Here is a 24,289-nt window from a genome sequence, read left to right as displayed (position 1 = left end):
ATACGACGTTTAATTACGTTTGTCGAGCATCTGGCACTGCAGTCCTATGCTGCGGTCTGTGTTGCAGTTAAGCACGGCGGAGGGGTAAAGTCGACGTATGCGATTACATACTCCGATTCAAACTGTCGAAAATACCTGCTTCACGGTTCATACGTGATGTTACATGTTTTATTTCTGCTTCTATAATAGAATCATAATACTGAAAGATGGTTCGAAGCGGTGAAAAGTAAGTTGATCATGGTTTTTATTAAGTAATTCTGAAAACTTTTCAGGTTAAGTTACCAACGCCTTGCTCAATAATAACTATCACTAAAGGGAGAGGCACTACCGAAGGAGGTCCAGGTCCCGGTCTGCATCGCCAGAGAAGAAACGGAGAAGATCCAGGAGCCGAGACCGAGAAAGAGAAAAGACTCGTCACAAGGAACGTCGAAGCCGATCCAGGGAAAGAGAGCGCGAAAGGGGCGATAGGAAGGAACGTACGGACAGGGAAAGAGAACGTGATAGAAAACGGTTTGATACAGTTATTATACGTAACCTTGTTAAGACTTTCTGTATTAACATCTCCGCTATTGTTATATAATCTGTTCAATGCTTTTCATTTAGAAATGATATTCAAGTTTATGAACTTGGATGATATAACATACACTTTCAGCACTGCAACGTGCGTGAACATTCGTAACGCGGAGTTGTTTTCTCATGTACGAATGCAGATAAATCATCTTTCTCATAAAGTATTCCAATCCATCATCAGGGGTTCTATTGAAAATCTCAAGAGGCATAATGAAGTTTGCCGAAATCGTACATTTCCCACATACTTAGATGTATAAATTGTTGGACATTCGTCTTAGAAATAATAATATAATAATTCAATAATCTATTAAAATTGATTGTTTTCGGTATACTAGTGGCGACAGTAAAGAAAAGCGTCTTACAGGCTCAAAATCCTCGCGCTCGGGTAAAGATCGATCGAACAGATCACGGTCACGAGAACGTAAGGACAAAGACAAAGGTGACACTGAGGATTTGCCATTTGACCACACAAAATTGGATAAGGTATATTTTATATCTTTTTTGATATCTTCTATTATATGATGTCGACTGTGAACTACTCCTATATAAATTTGCTGTGTAATTCATTCTAAATTTAACTTACTCATTAGGAGGAGGAACAAAAAAGGCTGGAGTTGGAAATGCAAAAACGACGTGAAAGAATAGAAAGATGGCGTGCCGAAAGAAAGAAAAAGGAATTAGAAGCTACCAAAAAGGATGGAAAATCGTCTATCTTAGCAAACCTTCAGCTTCCTATGAAAAAATGGTCCCTAGAAGACGACAGCGATGAAGAGACTCCCGTCATCCTCAACAGTACCAAAGAAATTAAGGAAGAAGGAGATATCAAAGAAGAACTCGAGGTGATACCAGAAGAAATTAAAATACAGGAAGAAGAAGTTGATCCTCTCGATGCTTTCATGGCTGAGGTAAATTATCTCAGAATTCCCAAGAACTTGCATAGTCTACATTATCTTACGCAATCTCCTTTCTTTTACTACAACAATGTGCTTGAACCATCCAAAGATACTTGAAACATTATCGCACTCCCCTGCCTAACAGTCAAGAATAATGCCTTGTAATACTTACAGGTTCAAGAAGAAGTACGAAAAGTTAATAAACTAGACCCTAACCGATCGAAACCGACCAATAATGGAACAGGTACTGGAAACACACAGAGTGGTGGAGTGGTTATAGTTACTGGTGTAGCTAAAAAACAGGTTGCAAAGCAGAAGGGAGAATTAATAGAACAGAATCAGGATGGATTGGAATATTCTAGTGAAGAAGAAGGTGAAAACCTTCACGAAACTGCCGCTGGAATAGCCAATAAACAAAAACGTGAGCTGGCCAAAGTTGATCACGCAGCAACGGAATATCAACCATTCAGAAAAGCGTTTTACGTTGAAGTTCCTGAAATTGGTAAGTAATATGGCCATGCATGAAATTTCTGACGAGTAGTTTCTCAAGCATTTTGCATGACGTATTTTTCCTAAAAATGAAAAGATTCAATGCAAATTCACATCTAATATTGGCTCATAACTGAATAATTATACCTTATAATGTTTACAGCAAGAATGACGCCTGAAGAAGTAGAAGTATATAAGGAGGAGCTTGAGGGAATCCGTGTAAAGGGAAAAGGTTGTCCAAAGCCTATCAAATCTTGGGCCCAATGTGGGGTCACGAAAAAGGAGTTGGAAGTATTAAAAAAGCTCGGTTATGAAAAACCTACACCAATACAATGTCAAGCCATTCCAGCGATCATGTCTGGCCGCGATTTAATCGGTATTGCGAAAACTGGAAGTGGTAAGACACTAGCCTTTCTTTTGCCAATGTTCAGGCACATACTTGATCAAACTCCGTTGGTGGATGGCGATGGACCTATTGCGTTGATCATGACACCAACTAGGGAACTCTGCATGCAAATTGGCCGAGACTCAAAAAGATTTACAAAATCCTTGGGCCTCTCTCATGTATGCGTATATGGTGGTACCGGAATTTCGGAACAGATAGCAGAACTGAAAAGAGGTGCAGAAATCATTGTATGCACACCTGGTAGAATGATTGACATGCTGGCTGCCAACAGTGGACGTGTGACTAATTTGAGAAGAGTGACTTATGTCGTTTTGGACGAGGCTGACAGAATGTTTGATATGGGTTTTGAACCGCAGGTAGGATTAATGAGTTTAAATTAGTTTGAAGAAAAATCCATTGATTTTAATCTTACCTACATATTCAAAATAGTAGTTGCATGATAATTCAGTTGATGAAAAAACAAATTTCTCAGGATTGATAATCATTGTTCGTGTGCGACATTTTCCAGGTAATGCGAATAATGGAAAATGTCAGGCCAGACCGCCAAACAGTCCTCTTCAGTGCTACATTCCCTCGGCAAATGGAGGCCTTAGCTAGACGGATACTTACTCGTCCCGTAGAAGTTCAAGTGGGTGGTCGTTCTGTGGTATGTAAAGACGTTGAACAGCACGTCGTAGTTCTTGAAGAGGATCAAAAGTTCTATAAGCTTCTCGAAGTGCTGGGACATTATCAGGATAAAGGCTCTACGATAGTTTTTGTGGACAAGCAAGAGAATGCGGATACACTGTTGAAAGACCTAATGAAAGCTTCGTACTCATGCATGTCTCTACATGGTGGAATTGATCAGTGCGATCGAGATTCTACTATTATGGATTTTAAAGCTGGTAGAACGAAATTGTTGGTTGCCACTTCAGTTGCAGCCAGAGGACTTGATGTAAAACATCTCGTTCTTGTCCTGAACTATGACTGTCCAAATCATTATGAAGATTACGTTCATAGATGTGGGAGGACTGGACGTGCTGGAAACAAGGGGTGCGATCATCAGATATATGATTTTCCATCTGAACTGTTGATTGAAGCTCATTTCTACTCTGAAATATCAATCTGTCAAGTTATCTAAGTTTGAACATTCTCTTTATGCCCTAGATATGCTTACACGTTTATCACACCTGAACAAGAAAGATATGCGGGTGATATTCTACGTGCTCATGAATTAGCAGCTGTACCAGTTCCGGAACCGTTGCGTCAACTTTGGGAAGGTTACAAAACTCGTCAGGCAGCTGACGGTAAGAAAGTACACACCGGAGGAGGTTTCAGCGGGAAAGGTTTCAAGTTTGATGAATCAGAGGCAGCTCTGGCGAATGAAAAGAAGAAATTCCAAAAAGCTGCGCTAGGTTTGCAAGACTCCGATGATGAAGACATTGAAAATGACATTGATCAGCAGATCGAAAGTATGTTAGCACCAAAGCGAACTGTTCGCGAAATTTCCAGGCCATCCGTGGCAAATATTTCTGTTCCTGGACAACCTGTACCAAGTGCTACAGACAAATTAGAACTTGCGAGGAGAGCCGCATCTAAAATTAACATTGCCAAAAATCTGGGTGCTGAGGCGAAGGGGGCAACTCAACAAGCTGCAGAAGCTATTCTCAAGGGTGCAGGTCCCACAAATCTTATCACCGTAAGTTTATCTGACTGGTATTATTTTATTATACAAAGAACCTTCAAAATTTTTAAATATTAATAAATCATGAAATAAGAATGAAATTAATTTCACAATTCATAACTAAATTGGTAAATAACAAAAATTGATTTTATCAGGCCAAGATAGTAGCTGAGCAACTCGCTGCAAAGTTGAATACGAAACTGAACTACCAACCGAGAGAAGAAGATCTTGTCGAAGGGGAGGGTGAACCTGGTGAACAGACTTTCCGAAAATATGAAGAAGAGCTTGAGATCAATGACTTTCCGCAACAAGCGAGGTGGCGCGTTACAAGCAAAGAAGCTCTCGCTCAAATTTCGGAATATTCAGAAGCCGGACTCACTGTTCGAGGGACATATATTACACCGGGAAAAGCTCCGCCGGAAGGTGAAAGGAAGTTATACCTTGCAATTGAATCGACCAGCGAATTGGCTGTCAGTAAAGCAAAGGCGGAGGTATCCCGACTTATTAAAGAAGAACTCATTAAACTCCAGTCGTCGGGAACGCACACAGGATCGCGGGGACGATATAAAGTTTTATAATTTGTACGGTTTTCTATGTATAATGTTACCCGCACCGGATTAATTCAGGAAATAGTTTTTGTACACCGAGTACAGTTTGAATCAATGATGATTTCAATACAATTCTGTATAATATGAATTGAATAATTCAATCTATACATGTATCGTAAGATGCAAAACGTTGGTATTTAAAAATAAAAAAAAGGAAAAATTGACACGAACGGAATCCATGTTTCTTATACAGCCTGAAAAATATTAACTCACCCCATTCATCTACAATGGTTGAAGAAGCAAATGCTAGTACCACACACAATACGTTATGACAAGTAATATAATAAGTGCAAAAATTGTCAATAACAGTTTTAAGAAATAGCCAATTTTTAAGAATATGAAGTAACAGTCTTATAATTTTTTATAAGTGGAAAATGTTTCGGTGTCCGAATCATCACAAATTTTCATTCACCTAGTATGTTGAGGCCTAGAAACTGGGATAGCACAATCAAAATGTTGTAAGACGAACCATTTAGGCAGAAGACAGATTTCTGTGTGATTTTTACTAGCACTGCTTATCCCACAATGTTTTAGCTGCAATTTCATCTCTACACGAAGTTGTAATCTGCAATCAAATTGCAGTTCTCTTAGATTGGTGAATTTTCGTTAATAATGCGAGAATCTGCTTACAGCAGCAACTTGGTATGATCGGAAAATAATTTTATTTTACAACACTAATAATTTAAAATTATTACTTTACAGGTATATTCATGCACCATTGCCTATAACTCTGCATTTCTCTTTCTATTCTTTGGTAATATATAAATTGAAAAGTACTTCCTATACTACATTAAACTATGTAGGCACTAGGAGGATCACAGACTTGGAGCGAACGCAACGCAAAAATGCATTCGTAATGGGTCAATATGTGTCATAGCTTAATCTGATGTAGAATAAACTATTAAAGTCAACTTAAAGTTTCATTTCTTTGTCATCTCTGAAGTCACTACACTGTCAAATGCCTGTTCAGACAACCGTCACTTAACGTACAAAATTGGTACACAACCGAGTGACAAACGTGCGATCTCCGTCGACTTCCAGTGTCCGTTGACCAACGCATGCCTATTACGATCCCAAAAGCAGCATCATCGCAAATGAAAGCATGGCAATCCATGATCGGTTGGACGAGGAACCGGACACATGGCCGTGCATTATCTCCGCTCTTGTCAAAGAGCCGAGTGGCACTTCTGCCAATATCTTAGGACTCCTTTCCGAAATCCGTGTTACAAGCTTTTCAATCTCGGCTATGCATGCTTGCAACTGAAGTGCCGATGGCTTCGTAGGGAGCGGTTGATTGATTACGAATATGTCTCCCTCGGGGGTCAACGCGCCCCTCAGCATGCACTGCGATACTTGAATCTGTCGCCCCAAGGCAACGAGCATAGCACCCAGCGTTACTGCATCCCGGTCCAACTCTTCATCCATCACGTGCAAGATCCTATCAAGCTGTAAAAGAACAAGTAGATGCGGGCCTTGTCTTAAATTTGAAAAGCACGACTTGGAAAAGAAATGATACAGGTATAACAGGATTTAAACTATCTAACGATCCGCACTCTAAATATCACTATTAGAAACCCTATTGTCAAGATCTGACCGAAACCCTTGACTGAACAGTTTTTACTCCTCTCAAATGCGCTGAAGAATTCTAAATTCTCACCTGCTTCCGAGAGTAGAATAATCTCGCGGCTCCTCCGCATACGGGGCAGCAAGCACCGGGAGGAGTAACGCCGATACAATTGGGGGCAGCTAATGGTGGGCATTGTACGATCTCTCCGCATCGTTGTATCGCCACATTGCCAACGAGTCCCACAGCAATGCAAGGTCCCACGTAATCGACCGACGTCCCAGCTCCCCATGCGGAGCACTCGTTCGGATAAACTTCGCCGTTTATACCGCACACGGGACCGCGAAGACTGCATCCCTGGAGGCACGGTCCTCTGTACCCAAGTGCGGCACCGGCGCGAATCAGAGCACACAAGGAAGCGTGCTCTCTGTTATCCTTATCGCAGACGGGACCATTCGCATCATGACGAAGATCACAGTCGAGTGAAACGCACTCGTGCTGGGCACAGGGCTTGTGGATATTCGACAAGCATACGCGGGGCCGTCGAACGCATTTTTCCGTACTGTCGCATGGGTCCGGAGTGCATGGATCCCTGGATGAACAGCTACCGAATTCGATCTTGTTCATCCGAACGCCAAAGCATTTCGCCAGGCAAGCCGATGCGAATGTAACCCCGAGTCTTCCGCATACGGGGACATAGTGGGCCGGACAATCACAGGGTAAGGAGGCCGCCCTGAAATCGCCGCAGCTTTTGCGAGAGCACGTGATCTCACCTTCGAAACAGGTGCACGGATTACATTCGAGGTAGAAATTCGATCTGTGCGTGACAAACCTGTCTTGAACCCAGCAGGAATTGAAGCTGAAACAGTTGAGGTCTCTGCACTTTTCCAGACCGTGCAACGTGCACTTGCAAATTTTCAGACAGCCTTGCTGCTCGGCTCTCGGAACCTGGACCCAAGTGCCCAGAGGGACCGTTTGCTTGGAAATTTCACCCAACAAACAACTAGCTACGCACTGATGAATCTTCGCGGCGTTCGGATGCAGAATGCAGACCTGATTAGGCAGGCAAGGATTCGGCAGGCAGGGTGTCGTGATGTCCTCATCGGGTAAAAGCGTTACTCCGAACTCCGGGGAATCTTCGAGGTATGGTTTCAGCGAGACACACGGCATGTCTTGACGCGGAGGGGAGAGTTTTGCGCACAACGTGGCCGCCGTGTGAGGTCCCGTTATCGCCGACCAATCCACGCATCCTGAAAGAAGCTCCAAGCAGTCGTCTCTGCAAAGACGCGTTTCGTGAATCCGCGATTCGCACGGACGCAATTGAAACAAACAGGCCGCTGCGCGAAGCGTTTTAACAGGACACGAGGGTGCAGCTCTTACTGGTAGCCCCAATCCTGTTATCACACCGCCTCGAACCCAATGATCGGCTTCCCATCGTGCAGCGTTGTCCGCGGTCGCTGAACACGTTCTAAAGAACAGAGATCAAAGTTACTCGCTTTTTTTATTCATCTATAATGAGGCAACAATACGTTTTGCACAATTACCTGAACAACGTGGTCGGCCTGTCATTGTACCGTGAGCAATAGCTCAGCCCGGAGCATCCCGGCTCGCATGGATCGTCTGAATCGTCTAGACACCTTCTAAGCTCCCCTTCCATGGGGGACGATAGGCACTCGTTGTCGAGTTTCGACCAAGCCGACTCCCAGTCTGCTTGAAACACCCGCCAGCATAATTTTTTGCAATTTGATGTATAGGCTCGGTAACAGCACGAGAGTTTCGCAGCATCTAGGGGAAGACGCGGGGGTTCCGGAGCGGTTGTGGTCTTCATTATACACCCCCATATGGGCGAGTGAGGCAATATCAGACCACATTTTTTCTCCAACGTATCGAAAATATCCTGATTAGTAACCGCCGTGCGCAAAGTACTCCGACAGCTTTCTAAACATTCGATGCTTGTGGCTTCGTCGCAGCAGTGTAAATCTGGCGGGGGGAAAAACAGAGTTTAAAAATTATCCATACATTTAAAGAGACGGTAATCGTTTGTTAACGAAGGCATCGGAAGCTTACATTGCTTTGGATTTTCGGCACTCTCAGCTTCAGCAACCGTTTGCAAACACTTGGGCATTTGATTCTGGCAATTGTTTGCGCTCAGCTTACGCGAAGACTGTTTTCCAGGATTGTGAAAAGCCGTTCTGCACACACCCCGGCACGTCTCATTCGTCACATTGCTGCAGCATCTTTCGCTTTCTTCCTGCTTCTCCAAGCACGAGAACAATTCCAATTCATCACTCTGCCTGCAATCTGCATCTAAATCCGACCTGCTGCCTGCCAAAGCACATTTCATCCCACAAATGAAGTTCTGCGACAAATGACAGCATCCTCTGCCCACCCAGTTCTCATTCTTTCGCGCTTCTGTAATGAAAAATGTTTATCTGTGATGCTGCTTTGTGTGTTACTTTATGATTCACCGCTGATATTATTATCGATATTATCATTATTGCCATGTTATGTTCTGTGGCTCCTACGGCTATATCTGCGATATCGTCTTCTACTAGAAGAACAGCACTGAATAATATTTATTACACTCCATTTGCATCTCGCCAAAGAATAGAACGCATTACGCATAGCAGCGACTTTGACATGCCGATATACATTGCAGATAAACTGCTCGGTCACAGGTCAAGTAAGCTAAATGTTATCTATTGCACGGCTTATGTCTGAGAAAAAGCAAACTATTTAAATTTCGAATATGCATACAAGAGAAGCGGACAACTTTGACTAAAGTACATGCAGTCGAGCCGTTGTGCAAAAAGCAAGCAAACTGGCAGCGGAGGATTGTAGCAAAGACAATTATTTGAAAACTACAAGCCATTCTTGAGATATTGACCTCACCGTTTACAATAATTTTTTTTACCGCGGTACCATAATTAAGTACGAGTAGGTATAAACTAAGGATTTTAAAAAAGTGTCGACAATGCGAAGTAATGAAATGGCAGTATACTGATTGACATAGGCGTTTAGTCAGGACATTATGTAAATGGAATGTTTAAATCGCGTCCGCGATGTAGCGTTGAAAGAATAATTCAATATCGGTGGGCGTCGGCGACGCACATTATCCTGCAATCAATCTTGAGGGCAAACACCCGGTCGGCAGAGCCCGGTAGTAAGGCAAACGATCTCGATGTACCGAGTAGCGCTTGAAAGTATCACATGACTCTCAATGGAATGGCAAAGAAACAATCAAGAACGATTTTCGGTGCATAAGTAGGGGTGCGTGTGTGTATAAAGTACTGCAAGAAGCTACTTACTTTCCACCGTTGAGTTGAAGCAGTCCCAGAACTCGGTCTGAAATAAGTTCGCGCTTTAGACGAAAATAGAAAGGTATATAAAACTGTTGAAACGTGAAACTATTCGCATTTTCAAGTTCTTGCGGGTATGCATGAATCAAGATTATAATGGATGTGAAAAAGTAGGGATCAGGTTGCATCCTGCCTTCGCATTCATCTTTTATTGAACGCGATCTAAACGTGTTGGGTAACACGACGAGGTAACACCATTGTCATCATTTTCTACGGTGATATGTATAGGAACTGGCACTTCACAACGTGCCACCGGTCAAATGTGAATGCAATACCTGGGGTACAATGCGAAAAGAGGAGAAAAGAATTCAATAGATCAATTAAACGCGGCTTACCAGTTCCACCGAACAAAGCTGCGAAAGGTTCCGACTCGCCTCCTCTCTGATCTTCGGGTCTGCTCCGATCTCGACCAATCGAACCTGGAGAAATGAAAACCGTTAGTCGTGATAGTCTTGCAAGAATATTTCACGTGTATCGAGGAATGTAGAAAAGTGGGGTTTTTAATTTATCGCGTCGCGTTGGAGAGACAAAACGGTTGGCACCTTCTGATCGTTGAAATTTGCGTGTAACTTGATAGCGCGACTGCTGTTAATAGCTGAGACCTTGTATACAGCAAAAAGGAGTCCGGAATCTGTGGACATATTTACGAACACCGTCACGACGGGAGAGGCTTCCTCCTTGGCTGCGGAGGTGAATATCAATTATGGAGAAGGAATTGGAGACCTCACGTGGCGTATCGCGTGCTCATTCAAAATTCAATAAATGTCTCTGAGACGAGGACGAGGCATCGCGCGTCCGTTTCTTCATGTATTCCAAATCACGTGGCAACTCATGTTGGTTTTCTACGACCACCAACGGTTCCAGCGAACTGTTCGTGTCGTTCGAACGATTACGTACGACGGGAACTTAAGTCTGCGCAGGGGTCAGAAGCGACCACCTTCACCATAAGTCACTGTCCGCCTCCGCTAATTCGATTTAACCTCGACCCTCGACCCAGTCATCGCTGGTTCTGCAAGGGACACAAGGCGAAGGGATTCTGAATTCAAAAATGACCCCATGAAAAAGAATATTGTATCCAATTTCGTCCGCAAGGTTCCATCCTTCTCGCCCGTTGACATCCGCAGCGGATGATTGCTCCGGTTTAATCAGGGGATGTCAACGTGGCGTTTGTATACATTAAGGCTGCAGGACGAGGATGGCCTGTGGAGGAACGACGCAAAGCGTCGCGACGCGAACCCGCGTATTTTCGTCGCGTGTATTCTCGGAGGTATGTGGAACACGGATGGCGTAAAGACGGTCTGGACCCATAAGACAACACGAGGCTTCGCGATGACCCCCCATTGTCAGATACTCGAGCTTCCCGAGTTCGGGTGTATGATAAATTACGAACCCTACTCGCTACCGGGTGACCTTGACACCTGTTCGAAGGACTCTGAAAATGGTACGCCTGATATCGACCTCGGAATCATTGCCATTTACCCAACGTGCAAATTTCTGGAATCAATTTTCGACGACGAAATGTGCTTGTCACATTACCGGCACAATTGTTTTCGTAAATTTGTTACTACGTTGAAGTTTTTTCTCGACTCATACCGTACCCGACAATACGGTAGCAGAGTTTCGGATGAATTTATCCAAGTGAAGAACTTCGTTAGGTATAATAATCAGACGAATCCAAGTCGTTTCAATCTTCTTTAGTCGGCGACATTTATTTGCGCGTGTTTCGAAATTCCTTATCCGAGAATATGGTAGGTATATAAAGGTGATTATAAATCTATCATACGCATACACAACTTGCGCGACGAGTAACACATCCCGTGGATAATTAACGGCGTCGTTAACGGCGAGGGTGATGCAGTGATCGCTCAGCCACTCGGTGTATCCAAACTGAGATATAAGTGTTACGTGCAGCGGCTATGAAAATACCAGTGCGGGAGTATATGAAAAATTCTAACAATCACATATGATATATAAGTACGCGAGTGATTTATCCACCGACGCCCGAGTTACTTTGTGCGTTTCTTAAATCAACCGCAACGTACGCGATACGTAAAACACCCTGCGGAATCCGGTTAATGTGATTCTGCACGTGCCTCTTGTCGCGAAAAACGAACGTACGCACTCTATTTTAGTTCCTTTCGATCCGCACTCGGGTTTAGAAGAGCGTCTCTCTCGCCTTCTCTCTTTTTCCAGACTTTGCGAGCTCGTGCCCACGCTACGCGATGCGCGGCGAGCGATTGCGCCACGGTGTCGAACATCGCTGGTTTTTGGGGCCCCTCAAATACCCTGCAGCAGCTTCTTTCGTCGCTTCTCGGACCCGCGGCCGAAACTCTCGTGCCTAAACGTCGTAAATATTACCCCGGGGGTATTTGGAAGAAAACACCCAACAGCCACCATACGGCAGGACGCGCGTACGTGCGCCAAGATTCAGTTGCGCTTCCACGGGCCTTGGGCCCTTGTGTAAGAATCGGTTATGTACCTACTAACGTAGAGGACGCGGGCTGCCGGTCCGCGGGTTTCTACCTCGGATCCACGAGACTTCCGGTTATTTTACTTTTAGATTCCTAAGCAGGAAGTCCTCATCAGCGTTAGGCCTAACGCGAAGATCTGTCTTTTGCCTCGTGTTGCATACAGCATTGCCGTGATGCAGCAACTGTAAGCTATAGCTGCAGGCGCAGACCGATTGTCTCATTGTGTATCCCCGGAGTGCTTACGGCAATGCGTTATCGTGTCCACTGTTTTTACTGCCGCTTGACTTTTTCCTGGCAACGGCCAACCGAGTGCAGGGATTTCCTCCCAGCGCTTATAATAATACAACCGAGACAGGGAAGGAACTATGAGACGTAACTTGATCTATGTTTGACGGAAAATGTACGTTCTGTTATATATGTATATAATGTATATGTATATAATGTAAAATATTCTAGCTACTTATGGTAATAAATTGTTACAACAGAGAGAGCTCTGTGTTGTGCTACGCGTGTATTTTTGTTCTATAATTTAGAAATATACCGTTTGGATTTATCAAAGCGACTCGCTGTAGGGATATAATGCAGCTGACGCGTCGCGTCGCGCGGCGTGCGGCTCGCGTGTGTATATATAGTTGCATACGTAGGTATTTAGCGTTTGAGTCCTCATCGCGCGTTTCAAGAATATTATCCTATTTGTGTAAATAACAGATAGGCAGCGTTAAAAGAAAACTGTTACTTTTCTAAAACAAACGAATATCTCGGCTTATACAGGCCGCAAAGCGCGGTGGAGGCTATAAAGATTAAATTTATACCCGCGCGAGTCGGAGACGCAAAGTTGATCTAAAATTCTTTTTAATCCGTTCTCTTTTTCCCCCCAAATTCCCGGACTGTCTATACGCAGAGGAAACGAAGATAAGGAATGTCGTAAAAACTTGCAGTATTACAGACATGTACATGTTTGGTTTTTTTTTTTTTTTTTGTTCCTACTTTCTTCTCCTCTTTTAATTTTCTTCTTTTTCGTTTTACTTCACGTGGTAACAGGACACCACGCATACCTAACGCGTAGAAACAGTATCAGTGATATCAAAAACCCGCGGCTTATTTTCCGAATCCAGTTATAATATTTGCGTATGAATGAGCCGGCGCCCCGCTGCTCCTACGTAAATCTCTCAGCGGGTCCAACGCCATCGATACCATCTCCGCTCTCGCTTCGGGGCCCCAACAGCAGTCACAAGGCCCAAAATCTTCCCACGTTGCATCGAGCGTATAGTACACAACGAGAATCAGTTTCAAGCTCACAGAGATCCTTCAGTCCACGAAACGATGAATGATTTCCGCGAGAAACGGTATTAATGTAATGGTAAAAATTGTTCGAGCCTCCCGCAATTTTTGCATGGTTCGCATTAATGCAGGGGATCTTCGGAGAAAAAAACGACGAGTTCCTGCGGGAGACTAACCTGACACCTGAGCAGCCCTTTTCAAGTTTTCACCCACGTGCAGGGCCCATTCCTCGATGGATTTACGGACCGGATAGCCGAACCAGACCCGATGTGCCACCCGCAGCCTGGCATGCACTCGGACTTGGCAAAGAGACGAGTGGAGGAGATGGCTGAGTTTTATGTAGGTGTGGAGGGTTTGTATATAGCTGTACGCATACGCAGAACGGCCGATCAATCGGGGCTTTATTTTATTTACAATCCATCGTCTCTGGCTCTCCGCAACTCTAGTTTGAATATTTATGTTCGCGTGATTTCATCGCGCGCTCGATTGAACCGTAGGTATACTGCAGCTCAGGTCTGGCTTTGATCCGTTAGCTTTAACGAGGATCGATTCATCAATCCGGGCATATCCGACGATTAAAATGTTCACTAGCCTCGAGGAGCCCTGTAGAGCGTGATGTGATTCGGCTGACAATATAACCGTGATATTGCGAAGATAAAGAAACGCCGACGTCTAGGATGACCGAAAGCTCGCGCGCAAAACCGATTAATCGAAGTGTTTATATTACAGGCATACGCCGCGTTTGAATTGATCGCTTTACCGCCGGTACGTATCTGTTATTCACGTCGGTTACTCTCCGTCCAAGAATACGTGGCTAACACGGTACTTTTTCTCGCGTCGAAGAGCTCGAGTTACTCCTTGGATGTTTCAACTTCACCACGTGCATGTTTTAGGTAGGTACGTAGAAACTGACTCTGCAAAGTGTAGTAACTTAAGTGTGTTCGACGTACCTTTGAACAAACACTGCGACAGGAACCAGCCGCCAAGTGGCAACAGAGAATCTCTGCAACAGACAATAACAACGAAGTGACGTTAGTGAGGGGTAAATGAAGTGGACAAAATGGGACCATACCTCTCGACCCTCGTCCGTACGCAGGGCCCAATTGAGAAAAGCCAGAGTCGGTGGTCTGCCTTGCGTCAGGACCCGGGCTGACCAGCGGGACAGCTATTCTCGGGGCATGTGGGCCCGATCCGTCAAATCTCGAGGGCCCACCCGTATCCCGAGCCCGGAAAATCTCTTATTTTATCCAAGTGAAATTTAGGCGAATCCGGATGAGAGTCTCTTCTTCGCGGTATGGACGCATAGACCGTGATACATGTTCTTAGAGGGCATCGGTATAATTCCATCGTTTTACATGCGTGTGTCCGCGCATAGCGCATAGGTCCACCAATTAAGTTTAATAGACAATAATTAGTCCGCCAACCTCCGTTTTCTCATCACTCGTTTCGCCCCCGCCGCCCCATCGCAATCCATCGCATGTTCGTTGTATACCTACTGTGAAATTAACGTCATGCACTTTGTCGTCCGAGGAATAATGAGAGCTTCTCTGCCTCGACGGTCGGTTCGATGAAATTTCTCGATATTCTCGGTATTCAACGATACGCGACTACGCGATATGTAAATAATCAATGCCATTCGTGCATTATGTAAGCCCGATACCTTGTAGTAGGTACCTACCTATAACGGCTTCGAGTAAAGCATAGACCGACGATGGGACTCGTTCGAATGATTTTTACGGATCGTACTTGCGGGTCGACAAAGTAGCTTCATTTGATGTTTCAACGAAGGCTAATGACCCTCTCCATTAAGGGGTTAGTGATTAATAACGCAACTCGCGCTCAAAGATCGTTCATCGTGTGCACCGCGCGCACACACACGGATGCGAATGTAAATATAGGTGCGTATAGAGCTATCGGCGTCCCCGTTTAGGTACGCGATGGGAAGGTTCAAAGGCACTGCCAATAGTCGAGTTATTATAACTTTGAAGGCTCGCCGGGCGAACCGGAAGTCTTTGATTTCCACCCGAGCTGCCGCTCGCCGTTTTTCCCGAGAAGCAGTCAACTATTGCTTATCTGTTCCGAGACACGCACGCGTTACCGCTGCTAGAAACGCGCGACCCAGCCGGCCAAGTGTAAACTTGTAACTGGAGCAGAATTTAAGGGTGTTCGTTGATAGACCTTTCTTCTTGGCTGTCAGGAGATCAAAGGCTTTTTCGGCTCAGTCTCGTAACGAGTCAAAGTAGCCTTTCGACTCGGACTCCTCGCGTCACCACCGCATGTCACCGATATACGCATGTCGTAATCGAAACGATGCCGCGGACTTAATTGGGTGAATTTCGAATCGAAACCGGGAAGTTGTAGCAGGTTAGAAGGTAACTTTGACGGCGCGCAGTGTCTTTGACAGGGGACCCGGACGATGACGCTTGGCGCGTATTATTATTCGTCTGCATCTTAATTAGAAATATCGCTTCTGATGGTAATTAGCGCAACGCTGATTAGCCAAGACTCGACATCCTCCTCCGGTCGGGTCCTCTTACACGGGGCGACGTCTATCCAGCGGTGGTTGGTTGTTGGTTGGTTCGTTGGTTCGTTGGTCGCTCGGTAGGTCGGTTTCCGTCGACTACTGACACGGTGATTGCCGTCGACATACGAAAATAACTATAACCGAGGAGCGGGTTTCGTACGGTCTCTTCGCGGTCGGCCGGCGAACTCAGTGCGGGTTACCGGCTTACCAAAATTCAAACAGTTAAACAAACGACAGAAGTTCCGAGGACTGCGTGGGCTTCGCCGTCAAATCGGGTTAATCTAGATCAACGACTGCGGGATTCATCCGTGTTCACCTCGCGCCTCTAAGCCCTGGACCGCTAGCGTCACGCCCACCCGTCCCATCGGGCCCAATACCGACTCAATTAACGTTATTCCATTACGGAAGCAATCGAAACTCCATTCGACACACCGATCACTCCAACCCATCGCAGCAGCAGCACCGAAATTTTCTTAGACTTGAGTCGGCCCTCATCGCGATCGACGAGACAACGTGGCTGTTTCCGTTCTGATACCTACGTCTTACAATCGGAAACGGACCTCGCTTCCCGGTCCGCGCGAGATTTCATCGGCAAAGGGAAGTCGCGTGTGGGCGACAAGCAGATAAGTCCCTAGTCCCTTTCGGTAGATGGAACCTCGTAAAGAACCCAATATGAGAAACAGTTACGTTACAATGCAGAAGAAGTTCAAACTAACTGGACACCGTACTCGGAAACATTCACGCGGTAATCTCAAACTCTACTGCTTTATCAGCTTCTTATACAAGCTCAACAAGCGGCACTGCCGTGATGGTGATACCATTAGAGCCAATGGCAGGTGGCTTGAGAAGAACGATTCTCGAGGTGACGCTAGAGAGACTCCGAACCCACTTTTAACCACATGTTGAAGAACCTTATCTAGAAATATGTATATAGGCATGGCACGTATTCACCTAAATTTCAGGGCTTAGAACAATACTGGGATTTTGTTTATATTCACCCATTATTATGCGGTTTGGAGTAAGCACATCGGCTGAACGCGGCTGGTGCTGGTACAGCTCGGGATTCCTCGAGCCTGCGATGTTTCGCCCTGAGCAGCGGCATTCGAGGGGCGAACGACACTTTGGAATATTACCATTCCTAACGAAGCGCGAGAGATTAATCAGCATGGTGTTGCTCTCTTCACCTCATCTTTAGCATGCGCTGCTGAGTATTAAGCAGCCGTCCGCGCTTCCCTTTCTTACACACAAGCACAGCCTCAATTTGGTCAATTACCCGATGACGCCACCCGGCCATGCCGCATTTTTCTCCCCGTCAACCCCGAGCTTTAAATTTACAAATTTCTATCCAAAGCATAGGGCAGTGCAGCCGAAGGCCTTGTCTGAGTCGCAATGAATTCAAGCGCGATTAACTCTGCTCCCGTAATGATGATGCGAAAGAAATCGATGTGGCAAAATTGCATCGCCTAAGGTGTAAAGCCACAGATTTTATCCCCGCATGGTTCAGACTGGTTTAAACTTTCTCGTTGTTCAGTGTCAGTTTCACAAGTCAAGATAATTGCGCCAGTCGTATGGGCCTTGTAGCTACACACCGGAAATGCGGTACCCCATTCCTGTATCCATTTTTCGTTGCACTCAAGACTATAACGACAGTCAGATATTCAACGGTTCTCAGAATGTCGCATATATCGGAGATTCTTGTTGAATTTTCAACGCCATTTTTGCATCCTCTTGTTTGTTTTAATGCGGATTACGTGAGATGTAATAAAAATCGAAACCTGACGTTTCACACCTCCCCGTGAGGCTGACGGTTTCCTCACACGGTTCACCTTGTGCAACTACGTACGAACCAAGGAAGTGTCGCTTTGTTGCAAACGTTGCACTTTCTCCGAGTTGGCGTGACAACCGGCACACGCCCAGATGGATTCTGCATGCAGCTCAGCCGGTGTATCTATCCATCCATCCGCGGAATAGTAATTATACGATGACGTCCTTGCGATATAATACCATACAACCGTTCATCGGAACTTAGAATACGCATCATGTCCCAGATCGGCAAGTCGCGTTGGAGTTTCTAACATAGCCGGTACACAAGACCGCGGACAATTAATAAGCTTTCTTCTCGTTGACTATTAACACATTTCCTTGTTACGGCTCGATGCGTACACACGTATGCGATTCGTTGATTCGATCAATTGCCAGATGACGTCACGCCGCGAGAATGTGTCGCCGTGGATCCTCGCCGGACCGGCTTATATCGGTGCAGCGGATCCTCTCGTGCATTAATATAAAAAAAATTACAAGAGCGCAAACCTATGCATGCCGCGACGGCGCAGGTTACAGTGCAGTTTACAGTTTACGCCGTATGCCCGGTGTTTACAGGGCACGGTTTACTGCCTGCCTATATACTCCCTGAGACGCGGCTTATGCAGCTGCATGTGCGCTCCGTATCGTTCCGCGACGACGGGGCCGACGACTCGAAAATTTAAAAGTTAACATCCCACGCCATGAGCGTATGCCACTACCGGTCTTTCCGCTATGCGCGTACACCATTGTCTTATAGGTATATATCCAGCTATATTGCGTACGTCACATGACCAATGATTGGATATTCAAATTCAATCCTGGGCTTCGATTGCCGCGGGGGCGCGGGGGGGAGTTTCTTTTACAATTTTTATGCGACGAGAAATTATGTTGAGACAAGGGAGTCGCCGTTAAAATTTTATCACCGCATCGCTGAACCAGTAGGTACGATGAACGAGTCGTTGCATCCTCTGAGTAACGAGCGTCGAACGTGTTCGATCATTGTTGTAGCTATGGTAGGTAACACGCGTTCTACTGACCAGATACGTCTCGAAGAGCGTATTGGAAATAAACGGACCACGTCGCTGTAATGGTCCGAGCTATCCGAGTGTCCGTGAGGACCGTTGAAAGCATGCGTGGCACTATCGCTATAATTAGGGACTGTCCACGATGTTATAAGAGCATATCTTTCTTTTTTCTTTCTTTTTTTGTTTTTTTTTAAATTTTGTCAGGATATATACCGAATTTAGGACGCGTAGTGTGAAAAATATTCTACGCTGCACAGCCGTGATCGACGAACGTTTCGTTACATGCACATCAGCGTGACGTATGAAAATAGTTTTTTAACTGCGAGGTGGCGTGTTTTTTCTTTTTTTTTTTTCATTTATTAACTTATCGCACTCGTTTGTCATGGAACGGTAATTACTGTACCCGTAGTAGCCTTCTGGTGCACTTTTCTAAACCATGCAGGAGTATAACTCTTTTTCGAAAGAGCATTACGATCAGAGCACGAAGGTTAGGAACGGGTGAAACTGAGAAACTAAGTAGAAGAAAGTTTGACGAAAAGCAAAGTGGATGATTCCGTTAAATTGTTTGGTAAATCTCGTGGAAGCACGAGCAGGGTTGAAGAAATTAATTTTATCGTCGTGTTACGCAACGTATACGTTACAGATACAGTAGAGCTGCAAGTTTTTATGGGGTCAGATTTCTGAACTCTTAAATTGAACCGTTCGATGCACGCAGCTGGCTTTTTGGCTCCCTCGTAGAATCTCGAAATAACGATTGAGCCAACGTTTTATGAAAAATGAATAATTTTGGCCGAAGAGGACGACGTACGCGTGCCTTTTATTTATCCTACACTAGTCTTATGTAATAATTTATAGTTATACCTACAATATAAGCTCGTGAAGCCGAATGTCGGATACGCGCTGACGACGCTCCGTCCGCGTCGGGGCGTCGAGCGTCGGTGCGTGGGCCCGAGAGATGTGTGTCTTGTTTGAGTTTTTCTCTCGCGCGAAGCTGTCACTTGTTTTATGTCTTTATTTATCTTCTGCCCTCGGCGCACCGGCCCGTATCCTTCATACCGGGTGTCGGAGTTCGATTCGTCGATGGGAAACAACCTCTTCTCACCATTGGGTATAATCTTATACGATCAGGCAGGGATCAGCGAATCCTACTAAACGTAAGCCCTTTTAAAAAATCCTGCACCGGGCATCGATCTCACTGTTCAAATTCCGTCACAGATGTGCGTTTTTTTTTTCATTTTCAAAGTATGCAGTATATGCTAAACATTTAAAAAACGAACGGAATGAGAGTCGTTTAATCTCTCACCGTAGAACGATATTCAACAATGGATTAACAACGCAACCGAAATAATTCAATCTTACCAGGCCTGCAGCTCGTCTCAACGAGAAGCTTAGGAGCATCTTACTCAAAAAGCGCATCTCTCCAGCAACCTCTGTGGGGACTGGACCAGGACCGTGCTGCAGTAAGTCACGCCTGGCACTTGTACCGAACAGTTTCACGCTCACTTAAACTCCCATCAGATATCCTCCCAGCTCCCTATGCCGTGCAACCGTCACCGCATGCGACGATTGCATTGAGACGTTCAAGATCCGAGATCCCTCATAACGCATACATAATATTATACATTCGGCGCTTTACTTCAGATATTATTCCACGATGGCGTGTGAATTACGACGTGGGTTACACGGACGTGTAATGATGCGTGATCAGCGATTTTATTCAGAACGACGGAAGCGAAGATGCGAAAGTGAGGAAATATGACAACATTCTGTGTCTTCCGGTCGAACGAGATTTATCAGACGAATACAGGACGCAGCTTTGGATAAATTTGAAAACTCTGGTCAAGATACTCGGTCGAATCTCGAGTCAAAATGTTTATGGTCCTTGGACGTATTTGGGTTGTACAGCTACCCCTAACACGTCAACTATAAGTGGCGTACACCTTGTAACGAGTAAACGACCCGACATGTGTAAAGCCTGTAGTATATCGCTGCACCAAGTTGCACCTAAATGGTAAATGAAAATTTCCCCAGTTTAATGACTTCCCGTTTAACCCCGTTGACGTGTATAACTATAAATTTACGATTATACGCACTTGCGCGAAGCCAGAATTCAGCTACCCTACGGACTTCCAACTTTTTTACGACTCGCTGACAAATAACCTTCCCTCCTGTTTCTAAAGCACACTTCTTACACAAGGTTTGAGGAAACTGATTTTTATCAAGCCTCAAGACTGTCCAAGAAGTACAATTTCTTGTTCAATTAATTGATAAAATTTTGTGCGTTTGAAACAAGTTCACTTAACGTTGCTCAAGGTTGACTTCGATAAGTCGTGCTGGAATATGTTTACTAGATATCGTTGAACGCGAGGATGAATTACACCGAACATCTGGCCGCGGAGAAATTACTAGTGGTGCAAAGTGTGTGGGACAAAAATTAGAACACCGTTAGCAAACACCTCGGGTAAAGACGGAGGTTTCAGTTCGCCTGATAAATTTAGCAAAAATAAAAGAAGTAGAAGAAGCCAAGTGGGAGAAAAACGAAATGAGACGAAAAGAGAAAAGATAACATTTCGAAAAAAAAGAATAGTGGGTCCGATGGAAAGACACGCGCGCGACGGGGACTGCAGTTGTTAATAAGAAAAAAAAAAACAGATAATGACTGACAACTATTTATATCCAACGGGGTGCGTAACCGCCGCGTACCGCATTTATGTGCTCGTCGCTCTTTGCCGCGGCTCATTTGAATAGAAGTGCATTTGTGATTTTCACCTTTACTTAAAAACTCCGTCACGGTAATTATCATTCGTCCAATGCATCTTTCATATAGTTAAGCGCGTCTGCTGCATTTCATATTTGACATTCGAAATTTCTACAGGAAATGAAAATTGATCCTTCTCAGCGTCTTTGTCGCGGTGAAGATCGCGACTAATCGAATCATAGATCGTTCCGAAGCTGTTTCGTAATATGAACGTTGAGAATGAATTTAACCTAAATAAATGTCATCCATGGTTCGACTTGTAAATTCTAAGAAAAATGCGGAGTATGTCCCGTATAAGCATCACGCAAGTATATAACTAATTAAGTAATTAAGCGTGATGTACAGTGCAGATCGAACACGAAGCGAGAGAACATAACGGAGCATGTTGTAGCTGAGTTTTAATAGGGCTGCACACATGAGTAACACCGAGCTTTGAATATCTCGCTGTTTCGTTGTCCAAACCCCGAAAGCATATTCCCCTAATTCATTATTACGCCGACCGCGATAAGCCCGACTATTAACTGAAACATGCCGGTGTTCCTCGTCTTGTCACTTGGCAAGAACCCCACCGACCAACGAACGCGTATGAACATTTACATGTGCACGGTTACATGTGCATGTGCAGCAGTAGGAACGTGTGTTCAAATGAACTCGGGCACACGAATTAAGCTCCTCGGTCCGGCGACTTTGCCGCGTCGAGTTATTACGAGTTAGCTGCACGGTCTCCGATATGGTTATTAAAAGCAAAAAGGAGATAAGAGGGTGGAGCGGGGAGTAAAAAAATGTAAGAAAAAGTAGATTCTCCCGGAGACGCATGTGTCGGGAAGCTGTCGTCGATCTCTTCTTCTACCCATGACAAAGTGTCGAACCCGGGCAAAAGTTCAATGAATCCTCTTTAATATCCTACATTCGTTACACACATCGCTTTTTATTACTTCACCAAAGATAAGCTCGTATCTTTCGATACGACGACGTTTATATCGCGCTGCTTGAAAGTTTAACGAATGCTTCTACTTTTCATTTTCCTTGTTTAAACTACAAGTCGACGTACATAAATGCGATACCGTGTTCTATGCTTATCCCCGTTATATCAGGTGTCGCATTTGTTTCCCCTCCCCAATTAACCGAATACCATTAACCGTGATCCCCTCGGCTACTTAGCGCGCCCCGGAGAAATCTAATTGCAAAATATGACGATCCACCCACTGCGCGTTGAATACGAGATAAAATATTTTTTCTCGCATTGTCATCGGACGGCATGTGAGTGTTTCGGTTAAATTTTGCCGCCATTTCTCGAGAGGTTTAAATTTTTGCGCGCGAATATTTCTATAATTAAGATAATGAAAGACTCACCTTGTCCGGCATCAGAAAGTGCAGAACCGGCGTAAAAAACGACGAAGAGAGTCAAGTAGGACCCAAAGCTCGGTGTCATCTTGGTCAGAGATCGATGAGGTTCGCTTAATCACCAAGTGTACGTATCGAGTATAAATAAGCACGCGATGTGCAAAATAAGTATCAATTCAACGAACGGTGGTTGTCGGAAGGGTCAGGTGGCGAACTCGCGGTTATTCACATCACGGCTCACATCGTGAATCATGATTCTCGGATCCGTCCCGCGGGTTGCGCTTAATAATGCATTTCACGGATTAGCGTGCCGCCCGATTTGTTGCCGGATAAAGGGACACGCGGTTGTGCGCGTTCGCCGCGCTCGCTCGCTTCTGACTGACTGACTGACTGAGCTTTCGAGCCATTTGAGCATCCGAAAGCTTTTGCCGCGCCTCCTTCACCCCCCTCCCCTCTCCAACTCCGGAGGCCATCGCCATCCTTGAGGAAGAGATCGCGTGGGCGGGCGGGACGCGTGCTCAGTGTCACTCGTGCACCCGATGTTGTGACACTCGACGTTATCCCGTGTCCACTGCACCGTCGGCCGTCCATCCGTCCGTCACGCTTATTCCTTTTTACTTACTCTCTATTGGGCCAGTCGTTTCGGGCCCCGACTCGTTCCTCGTCCGGAAACAGACTTTGAACCTCGAAGATATCCGGTCACATTGTTTGACACCCTCTGTCACTTGTTTGACGAGAAACTGCGCAGTCACTCTACATTTGTCCGCCATCCCATTACACCGACTACCGATTAAAGAAAGAAGTCAGGACAAGCTTTCTCGTCTAGTTCTTCTTTGCTGATCAAATTCCGTATTCAAGTAACTTGGACATTGGCGATTTTTCTTCTTGTGATTTCGTACAGAATGATCGAAACACTCGCAACATTGACTTTTCTGTAACGGAAATTTAGAGAGCTGAACATATGGCACATGCGACTTGAATGCGTGGATGGGGATTGATAATAACTTATCCATCGTAAATGGGTACACCGTATTTCGCAGAGGCAAATCCGTAATCAGAGGTATTATTTTATCCTCCTTATGCAAATATCGCGAGGCAAACTTAGAATTTATATCGCGCTCGTATGCGATATGCTGTTTTACGCGACTTGCCTTTTATGCTTGCTGCAAATATGCGGAACGGATTGTTCTACACGTTCTACTTGTACGCAACGCGCGTCGGACTTTTCTACGAGTTGTTCTACGATCGACGCCGCGTTCCACCGCTAAATTCAGACAATCCAAAATGATAATGAAAAAGGCGATAACCCAAGGGCACGCATCCGTTGACATAAACTTTTTACCCTCACCGTTTACAGATGACGGCTCAACTCAATGAATCAAAAACGATATGATATACATACAAGCTATAAAGCGCAATGACCCTCTCGGTGCTGATTCGAGATGCTGAGGTTTCGTCAGCCAGACGTCCATAAAATTTTTTCAAAATCGTAACGGTGAAGTTAAATTATTATCGCCTGGATTCTTCTGTT

General features: G+C 45.0%; 2 protein-coding genes across 5 annotated transcripts; one reads left to right on the top strand and one right to left on the bottom strand.

The window, feature by feature from the left end:
- Nucleotides 1–16: 16 nt before the first annotated feature.
- Prp5 (pre-mRNA processing factor 5) lies at nucleotides 17–5,462 on the top strand. The gene is made up of 9 exons (XM_046612912.2): nucleotides 17–226; nucleotides 316–510; nucleotides 906–1,053; nucleotides 1,161–1,475; nucleotides 1,638–1,965; nucleotides 2,116–2,714; nucleotides 2,867–3,390; nucleotides 3,505–4,036; nucleotides 4,177–5,462. Exons 1-9 carry the CDS (start codon nucleotides 207–209, stop codon nucleotides 4,597–4,599), a joined length of 3,084 nt encoding a protein of 1,027 aa, XP_046468868.1. The 5' UTR covers nucleotides 17–206; the 3' UTR covers nucleotides 4,600–5,462.
- Reck (reversion-inducing-cysteine-rich protein with kazal motifs) lies at nucleotides 5,142–23,157 on the bottom strand. 4 transcript variants are annotated; one of them, XM_046612936.2, is made up of 8 exons: nucleotides 22,768–23,156; nucleotides 14,255–14,307; nucleotides 9,888–9,971; nucleotides 9,502–9,554; nucleotides 8,261–8,605; nucleotides 7,738–8,173; nucleotides 6,287–7,661; nucleotides 5,142–6,075 (listed from the first exon to the last, which is right to left on the bottom strand). In XM_046612936.2, the coding sequence occupies exons 1-8, from the start codon at nucleotides 22,777–22,779 to the stop codon at nucleotides 5,695–5,697; spliced, it is 2,739 nt and encodes a 912-aa protein (XP_046468892.1). In that variant the 5' UTR covers nucleotides 22,780–23,156; the 3' UTR covers nucleotides 5,142–5,694. The 4 variants fall into 4 exon arrangements, with proteins under 4 accessions (XP_046468892.1, XP_046468881.1, XP_046468910.1 ...); XM_046612925.2 differs by having other exon boundaries at nucleotides 9,502–9,538; XM_046612954.2 differs by lacking the exon at nucleotides 14,255–14,307 and having other exon boundaries at nucleotides 9,502–9,538.
- Between the last annotated feature and the right edge of the window lie 1,132 nt (nucleotides 23,158–24,289).

Source organism: Neodiprion pinetum, chromosome 1 (assembly GCF_021155775.2).
Source record: "Neodiprion pinetum isolate iyNeoPine1 chromosome 1, iyNeoPine1.2, whole genome shotgun sequence".
NCBI lineage: Eukaryota > Metazoa > Arthropoda > Insecta > Hymenoptera > Diprionidae > Neodiprion > Neodiprion pinetum.
This window is presented reverse-complemented; position numbering and strand designations above follow the sequence as displayed.